This window comes from Ovis canadensis, chromosome 8, assembly GCF_042477335.2.
Source record: "Ovis canadensis isolate MfBH-ARS-UI-01 breed Bighorn chromosome 8, ARS-UI_OviCan_v2, whole genome shotgun sequence".
Lineage (NCBI taxonomy): Eukaryota > Metazoa > Chordata > Mammalia > Artiodactyla > Bovidae > Ovis > Ovis canadensis.
The window spans coordinates 40,260,327-40,270,543 of NC_091252.1; the positions used below are offsets into that span (position 1 = coordinate 40,260,327).

A 10,217-nucleotide genomic window follows, 5' to 3' on the forward strand; every position below is an offset into this window, starting at 1 on the left:
TGGGTTCTGCATCTGCAAACGTGGCGGGCCAACTAGACCACGACATTTTATGTAACAGACTTGCGCATTCATGAATTTTGGTATTCTGGAGATGGAGTGGTCCTGGAATCGATCTCCTGTGAGTACAACAGTACTGCACTTTGAGTCTGTTATGTTTCTGCCCATTTTGTGTGTGCAAAACACACGTAGAAAGACATATGTATACACCTATACCTTTTGTTGTAGTAGTCCTAACCCTTGGATTAAGCAGAAGTTGAGTTAGTCATCCACTTATGACTTGTTATCCTGTTTATTAATGTTGCATTGCCTTGTAGTTTAAGGCATTTAAACCAAAGCTTTGAGTTGAGCTTAGTGTACCATTATTAGGAAGATAATAAACTGCATTTTAATGTCTTAAGATTGAAATAAAATAGAAAGCACAAGTGATTTTGGCTTAAAGGTATAGACATTTTTCCTATGAAACTATTTTCAATAAAAAGTTATTTTTTTAAACTTTCCTTGGATAATTGAGACTCTAGTGTTGCTTTGGTTAATCGGCATATCCTACAATTTATATCATTTTTAGCTCCAGAACTTTTAAAAAGCCATTTTAGAAAGGTGTCTTCCCTATCCCATTCTTAAACAGTGGATGCAAAGCGAATGAATAAAAAGTTACTGATCTGTGCTGTGATGCAGTGGTGGTTGCTGACCACACTGAAGTTTGGTGCTCCCAGACTGGTCTTCTATTTTTTTTTTTTAATAGATTTTTGTCTCCTGTCAGTGTTTCCTGCTATCATTGTGCACTCTGGTGGCAATTTCTTTACCCAGCCCTTTTTCTGTTCCTAATCTTTTATGTAGTACAACCGAAAATGCTGAGCTTATTGAAATCATGTACCGTAAATGGTACAAATAGATTCTTAGAATCTGAGATGCTGTCTTGTAAGTAACATGTTTTAATATATTGATTTCTGATACTGTTACCCAAGTCCCTTCCACTCCTACTTTCTGTCTTTTGCTTATTACTAGGTAAGATCACTAAAATTATTTGCTAAATGAGTTCGTGATAGCTTATACTGTTTTATTTTTTAGCATATCTTTTATCATTTAAGGTTAATCAGGAGTTTTTAAAATACAGAGGTTCATCAGTAGGGTTTAAGGGGCTAATTGAAACCCCAAAATTATATACAAAATTCTTTTGTTGGAGAGTGGCTCTAAGAAGAATTTATTCATTCAGTAAATGTTTATTGTATTTTGTACCAACCATGGTGTCTGTGCTGGAGATATAGCAGTGGCTAAAGGGCAGTACAGTTGGCCCTCTGTATCTGTGGGTTTTGCATCCATGGATTTGATCACCTGTGGATTGAAAATGTTGAGGGGTGGATTCCAGACAGTCCAAAAAGGCAAACTTGAATTTTCTGGATATTGGCATAGCAATTACATTGTATTGAATATTATAAGTAATCTAATCTAGAGGCTAGATAAGGTGTACAGGAGTATGTGCATGGGTTATATGCAAGCACTTCACCAATATATGTAAGAGATTCGAGCATTCATGGATTTTGGTATCCGCATTGTAGGGGTGAAAGGGGAACTTGTCTGAAATCAGCCCCCGTCAGGTACCAAGGAGTAACCATACCCCTAAAATGAGATAAGGTGAAACTGTATTTCTGTAATTCTTTCTGGCTATTTATACTCTTCTCTTTTTCTCTTTGCAGGAAAAGCAAGAATGGTGGTGGCTTTATATCGCAGATAGGAAGGAACAGACATTAATATCTATGCCATATCATGTGTGTACACTAAAAGATACGGAAGAGGTAGGTATCCAACAACATTATTTAGATCTAGAAAACAGTATAGAAACCCATGTATCATATAGGGCTTATTGCATTTTATTGAAAACACATTTTGTAACTGTTCTCTGACAGCTTTTGGAGGGAGCTCATTGGAAGTTGATATAATATTAAATTTAGGTAGACAGCTTGGTGGTCTTTTAAAGCCTTGTTCTCAACTTATTTTGGGGAGTTTTCACTGTTGCTGTCTTAAGAATATTTGCCTTACCATATCTCCAGAATTTAGTTATGTTCTACAAACCTTTATGAGTTTTATCCTCGTTGGATTAGTGCTCAGAAATTATTGTTTGTATCCTCATTGAACTAGTGCTTTTGTGTTAAAAACAAATGTAAGTACTAGTGATTCATTTGTTAAAGTGGAATTTCTTATTTTATTGCATTGTCCACTGTCAGTGACATCACTTAAATAGCATTGTGATGAACATATTTTGCCCTTGGATTTCCTTGTTTTTCTTCTTGATTTCTTTACGTTAGTATTTGAGAAAGAAGGTTCTGTCTACCTGGACGTGGTGGACAAGAGCAAAGCTTTTGAATTGCAAGAGAGTTCTGTAATGATGCTTTTTAAATCCTAAAAGTTTTTTCCTACCTTTCTAACCAAGTAGTAAATGTTTAAAGTAGTTTGTTGTTGTTTGACACTTAGTGATAGTGCCAACTTATGGGTATCTCTTTCACAGAGTAATTTTTAACATTTTTTAAAATTTAAATTTTACCCATTTTTGAATGGATTATACATGTGCCTAGTTAGTGTTTCAGAAGATATACAGAAGTGCACACACTGAAACATCTTGTATTCCTCTCAGTCACCCATTCCACTTCCTGGAAACCATCGATATTACCAAATTTTTATTTATTCTTCATGTGATACTGTAGTAAAGTACAAGCATATACATAGGTATATTCTCCCCAGTTTTGCACAAAAAGTAGCATACATCATGTTCTGCACCTTGCCTTTTTCTCAGTGATAAAACTTAGAATTTGTACCATATTAATATAGAAAAAAGCTTCATTGTTTGTTTTTACAGCTGCATGATATTCTTTAGTGTGGAAGTTTATTTATTCAGTGCTCAGCTCTTTAGAGGACTTACAAGGTGTTTCTTGTCTTTTGCTGCAATGAATAACCTCATATTCAAACACATCTATAGGATAGAGGTAGAATTAATGAATTAGAGGCTCTGTACATGGTAATTCTGATAGATGTTGCTAAATGTTTATTTCTCCATGGGAAGAAAGAATGGTCAAGTGTAGTATGTTCATTACCTCTCAGTTTGTGAGATACAGAAAAATGTTGCAGGCATATTATCATGCCTCCATAGACCATTCATCCATGGTTTTGACCTCTTTCTGTTTCTCTGTGACACCAGCTGAGTGTCCTGTGGTTTAGCCCAGTGCTGACACTATTTCCCCAGACAGCTCAGATTAAGGTTCAGTCCCAGAAGACTGCTGTTGCCCCGCTGCCCATCTTTAGGTGCCAGTTGCAAGTCCCAGCTTGTCACCTGTACTTCCGACCAACTGGCTGTAAATCATGGCTCCGATGATCCCCTCCTTGGGTTCAGTGATTTGCCAGAATGACTCAAAGAACCCAGGGTAACATATTTACCAGCTTATTATGAAAACAGTATGATGAAGCAGATGAATATCCGGATGAAAGAGATGCATGGGGCAAGGTATATGGGAAGGGATGTCGCGCTTCCATGCTCTTTCTGAGCAATCCGCTCTGCCAGCACTTCTGCGTGTTCACCAGTTTGAAAGCTCCCTGAACCCCTTATTTTGGTATTTTTATGGAGGCTTTATCACATAGGCATAATTGATCATTAACTCAGTTTCCATCCTCTCTCCAGAGAGTAGAGGGTGGGACTGAAAGTTCCAGGCTTCTACCCATGGCTTGGGCTTTCTGGTGACTGATCCTCATCTAGGAGACCAAGAGTTGCCTCATTAGAAGAGAACTTATTCTTATCGTCCAGGAAATTCCAAGGGATTTGTCAGCTCAGTGTCAGGAACCAGATCCAAAGACCAAATTTTAGAAAAGAAGATGCTCCTTATGTGCTCTTGTCACTTTGGAATTACAGGGATTTGAAAAGCTCTGTGCCTGTGACTGAGGGCAGAGACATATATATATATGTATGTATATATATGTGTGTATGTATGTATGATGTATATGATGTATGATGTATATATATGATGTATATATGATGAATATATTTTCTGTTCTCTCAACATTTGTTCTAGAAATAAGAAAATTTGGCAAGAACTATTCCTGTTTGGTGAAGTCTGTTTTAGTTCAACATTTCATTTATTTTACTTTTATACCCAGCTTCATTTCTATAAATTATCAAGATAGAACTTGGTTGCTTTAAATATGTTTTCTTGAATTCTGGAGATAGAAATTACCCCCATCAATTCTGCTTATTATTTCCTTTTTACATAGTATATATATGACACAAATGTCGTATGTGTAAATACATTTGTTGTCATTAGAACTTTTGTAACATGTGTTAGGACCTCTTCTGTCTTCTGAGTAAGCACTGGCTATTAAATACTCTCTGGTCTAACTATGTTAGGAGGGAGCTATTGTTTCTTCCACTCTTTAAAATACAGATTTTAAGTTCTGATTTATCTTCTAGGTAGAGCTGAAGTTTCCTGCACCAGGCAAGCCTGGAAATTATCAATATACAGTGTTCCTGAGATCAGACTCCTATATGGGTTTGGATCAGATTAAACCACTGAAGGTAAGAATAGTGACTATGCTGTAAATGTGGTGTTCCCTAGAAATTGTCATACTGAATGAAGTCAGTCAGACACAGAAAAACAAATATTATATGATATTGTTTATATGTGCACACTAAAAATACAAATTAACTTATTTAAACAGACTTATGGTTACTGGGGTGATAAAAGTGAGGGGGCAGGGATAAATTGGGAGGTTGGGATTGATCATATGCATACTACTATGTATATAAAATAGGTAGCTAATAAGAACATGTGGTATAGCATAGGGAACTCTACTCAATACTCTGTAATGCCCATATGGGAAAAGAATCTTAAGAAAAAAAAACAACTTTGGATTTACATATATGTATAACTGATTCTTTTTGCTATACACCCTGTCAATCAACTATACTCTTATAATAAAGTTTTTTTGAAAATGAATATTTTTTTTAATCTATGATGGGTATGGATTTGCATTATTATACTTGTGTGGGAAATGAAAGTTACCACTTCCTCCTTTTTGAGAAATTTTCAAATACCTGAGAAAGAAGGAAGAAGAGGAATACACAGAGAAAAAGAGTGAATCAAACCATATAAAAATTTTTTTATACATTTTTGAGGTAATAAAGGGAACTGAAAAAAATAAGGTTGTCTATTTGAATAAGTGTATTACATCTTGGGGAAGCAGTTCTAGTTTTGAAATGCAGAATAACAGGGAAAGAGGTCCTCTCATAGTTTAATATAATACACTTGATGGACTGCTCTCAGTAATAAACGTGTTAAAGGAGTGTGATGATTTAGAACCTTGACTATAACTTACCAGCGTGATAGGTCGCAGAGTCGGACACAACTGAGCGACGGAACTGAACTGAACTGAAAATATGCCATACCTTTATAGGGCCTCACCAGATGGTTTCCGTTTTCTTTAGAAAGGCACATGTATTGCATTTTAGAGTATACACTTGTGTGAGTATCATCTGAAGCACATTCTCATCAATGTTACCATTTCACTTGTGAAAGTAGTGAAGCTGCTTAGTCATGTCCGTTTCTTTGCGACCATGTGGACTGTGTTTATGGGATTTTCCAGGCAGAAGTACCGGAGTGGGCTGCCATTTCCTTCTCCAGGGGATCTTCCCAACCCAGGGATCGAACCCGGGTCTCCCACATTGTAGGCAGACACTTTACCATCTTAGCCACCAGGGAAGTCTCTTGAGCTTTTCATAAAAGGCATGCTATTGTGTTAGAGAGATTGTGCTGAAGAAGTGTTGCACTGTGTACTGGGACTCAACTGAAAGGAGCCAACAAAGGTGTGGCTTTTTTTCCCCATGAGGGCACTGTATTTCTTTCCATTGGCTATAGGATGTTAACTTCATGAGTAGTCTGGAGGCTGCAAATACCTCTTTGGAAGTCACACTTGAACTTTTTTTCCATCCACAGAAGACTTATTATGAACAGTATTCCTGCTCAAGAGTCAGAATTATTCATCTTTCATACTGCAGAATAAATAGTATATAGCTCCTATAAAATCATTCTATTAAACTACACTAGAAACTTAATTATACTAACATGTTACTAGATTCACGTTTTTATTTTGTGGATGATTATCTGTTCTTAAATGTGTTAAATTTAGAGTTAAAAGATGTAATCTTTTCTTTACAGGTGTTGCTGTCAAAGATAATCTTTTCTTTACCAGATATTTCTTACGTTATTCCTCCCCAGATTTCTAATGTCTGCATGTAATTCTTTTTTCTAGTTGGAAGTTCATGAGGCTAAGCCCGTGCCAGAAAATCACCCACAGTGGGATACAGCAATAGAGGGGGATGAAGACCAGGAGGACAGCGAGGGCTTTGAAGACAGCTTTGAGGAAGAGGAAGAAGAGGAGGAAGATGATGACTAAGCATGGACCACAATATTTGCACATATTTGCAAATTTTTGCTGTTTCGGAAGTGTATAATAAACCAAAAGCAGTGCAGAACTGATGTTGAGGGAAGTGTTGCTAGAAATGGGTGTGTTACCAAGGCATTGGTGGTGCCTTGGTGCAGTCTGAAAGATGCTTAAGGTTTGTGAAAGCCTTTCAGGTATGGGATGGTGCATTTATTTCATCTGCAAATGATAATAAACCCTTTGTTATAACTGTCCAGAAGTGTGGGCTATGTATTATCTGATCATCTATGGTCCCAGTAAAAGTAAAGGTACATGAAAAACAATCTATAAATGAGTGACCTTTCTTTGTTTAGCTTTAGTTTTAACATTAAAGTATGTGTGATAAACACCACAAATGTTTTAAGTAACATCTGCTCAAGTTTTAATGTCTTAATAAGCTCTATTATTCATTTACTGACATTTTGCAGTGTTATAAAACTATTTATAACAGCTCCATTCATAGCTTTAAATATTTTATTTTTGCCTATCTTGGTCATAAGTTGGCATTCTGTCACATTCCACATAATCTAGAGGGCTACGTTTTGGGATTTTCCTTTTCTTAATTGCCCAGAGTTACCAGATAGATTATAAAAACGGCTTTTAATGGCTTAAAACATTTTTAAGCCTCTATTTTAGCAGATCAATGCAGGATCTAATTCTTTTTATAAGCTATAGATCTAAAAATGATTGTGGGACCATACGTTCTCTGATGTTGGTGACTTGTGTTACTAAACCTTTTTAAAAAAAGGTCACTATAAAAGCTGAAATACATTCTTAGCTTTTAATCTACCTGACTCTTATCAGAAGCCTTTTAAGGTAAAATATAACATGCAAAGGAGGCATTTTTTTGTATTCATTTTGGACTCCTGTCAATAAAATAGAAGTTTGACTCATTTTATGTTTGTAATGGTGTGTGTCTTTTTACTCCTAGAAAGGGATATATAGGAGAACTCATTCTTTTATTTTTCAACTAAAAATTTAGTAATACTGTCCATGACTGCTTAAGTGACTATTTCTGTATACTATAGAAAAACCTGTGATTGGGGGAAACTTCCCCCTCACACTCTCACACAGTACAGCCTGCAAGGATCATGCTTACAAAGGGTAGAAATGTGTACATGATGAATTATTGAGGTAAAATGAATATTTTTGTTACTAAATACGGAGGAAACATAAGTTTATATTATAGTACTGATGTAATAATCCTCCCCTATCAAAATCTCCATAGATCCAAGTGCTGTCAGAATACTAATTTGTGGCCTTGTTTATTTAAAAGGTTGCCACTTCCCATGCAGAACTACCACTGGTATTTTGTTACTGCAGTAGTTGGAAATAAAATTTGAAACTTACCAAAGCACGAATTCTTTTTTTTTTTTTTTGGTTCTAAATTTGGGATGTAGTATTTCCTATAATATGGTCAAAGCAGATTTTTTTCTCTGGAGCCTCCATCGTCTGTTTTTGTTTTAAAGGTGTTAGTGAGACCCTCCTTGACAAGCAGGAGTACCACTGATTTGTTTGTGAGTATTTGTTTCATTTTGTAAGTAGAGGGTAGGTTTAATTTTCAGGTGAGGTTTTGCTGGGAAGCTGCTGGTCATCTAAGTGAGGTGGAAGGGAGTGAGCCAGCCAGTAGCATCCAGGGAAAGGAGAGGTTAGAGAGAACGCAGGCGGTGTGAAAATGAGCAAATGAAACAAAGTGTCACTACACAGTCCTGGTTTTCTTGAATGATACTTTCCAAGAAAAGTACTTATTCTAGTGGCTGTTTTGTCTTAAAGAGGTTTTATAAGTTATTCAAACAACTGGCTTCTTTCTCCTTTTTAAGACTAGAGGATGATTTCACAACCTAGTAACTCACCACAATGCTTAAAAAAACAGCATTACCTCATTAGGAAATCCTACTGGTCTGTGTTGCTTTGCCATTTGTGTGATATATCTGTACTTCACAGCCAATAACACGTTTTCCTCTAATGAGTACTTTAAGTAAGCTCTTTCCATATTGCCATAGTGAAATGACTGAGCTTTCATTTTATCATTCTCTCCAGCAAGTCTCTGAACTCTGCATCCCTTCTTTCCTTCTCTTGAGATATAATAGCTAATTTACCCTTGGGTGCATTTAATTAAATGGAACTTTCATTAAGTGTAGTTTCAGTTTGGTCCCATCAAAAAACACTGACATTTTGTTAACAGAACAGATAAACATATAGATGAAAACCGTCAGTGTGTGTATGTAAAGTGAAAGTTTTTTTTTTTATGAAATTAAGCCACTTAAATTGTGTAGTATTTTTATCTTTTTGAATTGGTGAAAGTACCTATTAAAAGGTACTCCTCCAGAGGAGACCATCAGTGAAAGTCTTTCAGTTATAAATTTTTGTTGCACAACTTGATTGAAGCCCTATGTGCATATCTCAATCTCAAAGTCAGGTGTTCATATACTTTAACAATTAAAAAAATTTTTTGTGAATTTTTTTTAAATTAAGGAGTACATGGAATAAGGTTTTCTGTGTAGAACAACTGTGTTCTCTTTATCCCAGCTTGCACTGCGTGCTGGAAAAGGATGAGCCTGTCTGGCTGTAGGGCTCCCCCGCGATGGGGGAAGCTCAAGCCCTGGGTAGAAGCAGAGCAGGCGGACACCAACGGACTGATGTGGGAAAGGGGAGCAAGGGTGTGAAGGAATGTAAAGAGGCTCTGAGCATGTTATTCTTGACCACAACATTTATCCAGTCATTTGCTTCAGCCAAGCAAAGACAGATACTGGAGTGGTCTTTAGCAACAGTTGTAATTCCAAATGTAATTCCATATCTCATGTATTTTTCCAAGAGTTGTTCATTGTTCACCACCTGTTTACTGAATTTCATTATGTCCAGGTCTGTGATCAGACACTGAGGCTATTTAAAAAAAAGAATTTGTGTTCTTATGGCTCACAGGTGTTAAGGCAGGCAAATAAATGTATGGCAATCGATTTTAATCCGTTTGCATTCTGATGGTCATTGTTTGGAATGCATTTTTTGGTTTGTTTTTCCACTGTAGGCAGAGGAGGTTTTTTTTTGTTTTTTTTTTTTTTTAGGTGCTAGCTATTTGTTTGTTTTGAATGTTTCTTTAAAGCTTTTCCTCCCCACTTATTAAGTTTTACAGAATCCCCAGTTTAATCTGCTCTATGATAACTGAGACAGCTATCAGTGAGCTATAATGTGACATTTTACTAGCTGTGCAGTGATTAGTCCAATTATGTCTTAAAAAGTTAGCATCAAGCATCTTCACATTTAAACTTGATGCTCAGGCTATTTTGCAAAACTTTAAAAAGCTGTGATCTTGTACATTTCTCTGTAACTAGCTAAAAATTCAAATCTAGCAATCATTGGCATGCTTTAGGGCTGTGGTTTTAGGTGGGGATGTGTACCTCCCAGGAGTATGCAGTAATCAGTCTATTGGGAAAATGTTAAAGTGGTTGTTTGTATTTAATCTCAACCTTTTAAATTTCTATTTTTGTGTGTTTTATAATGTACATAATATATTGTACAATTGTACACTTCTATAATTTATAAATAAATACATTTATTGGTGTATTAGACATTTTTTTCTGATTCAATGCTTGATCAAATATCTGGATATGCTGCCTTAAAGTGTTGCTGTAGTGCTGTTTAAAGTGTTGGTATAGTGCCGTTTAAGCAGAAATGAAGGTTTGGGGTTTTAGTACTTACCATTTGAGTTCGCAAGATGATGCTCCTTTGCTAGGGTCGAAGGGCCAGCATTCACTGTGTAG

The 10,217-nt window shown here is 36.1% G+C and overlaps 1 protein-coding gene across 1 annotated transcript in view; it reads left to right on the forward strand.

The window, feature by feature from the left end:
- Positions 1–7,352, forward strand: part of SEC63 (SEC63 homolog, protein translocation regulator) — a 61,986-nt gene extending 54,634 nt beyond the window's left edge. Inside the window, exons 19-21 of the mRNA XM_069598200.1 lie at positions 1,695–1,793; positions 4,451–4,555; positions 6,289–7,352. Of these exons, the coding sequence (XP_069454301.1) occupies positions 1,695–1,793; positions 4,451–4,555; positions 6,289–6,432 (348 nt within the window). The 3' untranslated portion in view covers positions 6,433–7,352. The remainder of the gene's footprint in view (positions 1–1,694; positions 1,794–4,450; positions 4,556–6,288) is intronic.
- The last annotated feature ends 2,865 nt before the right edge of the window (positions 7,353–10,217 follow it).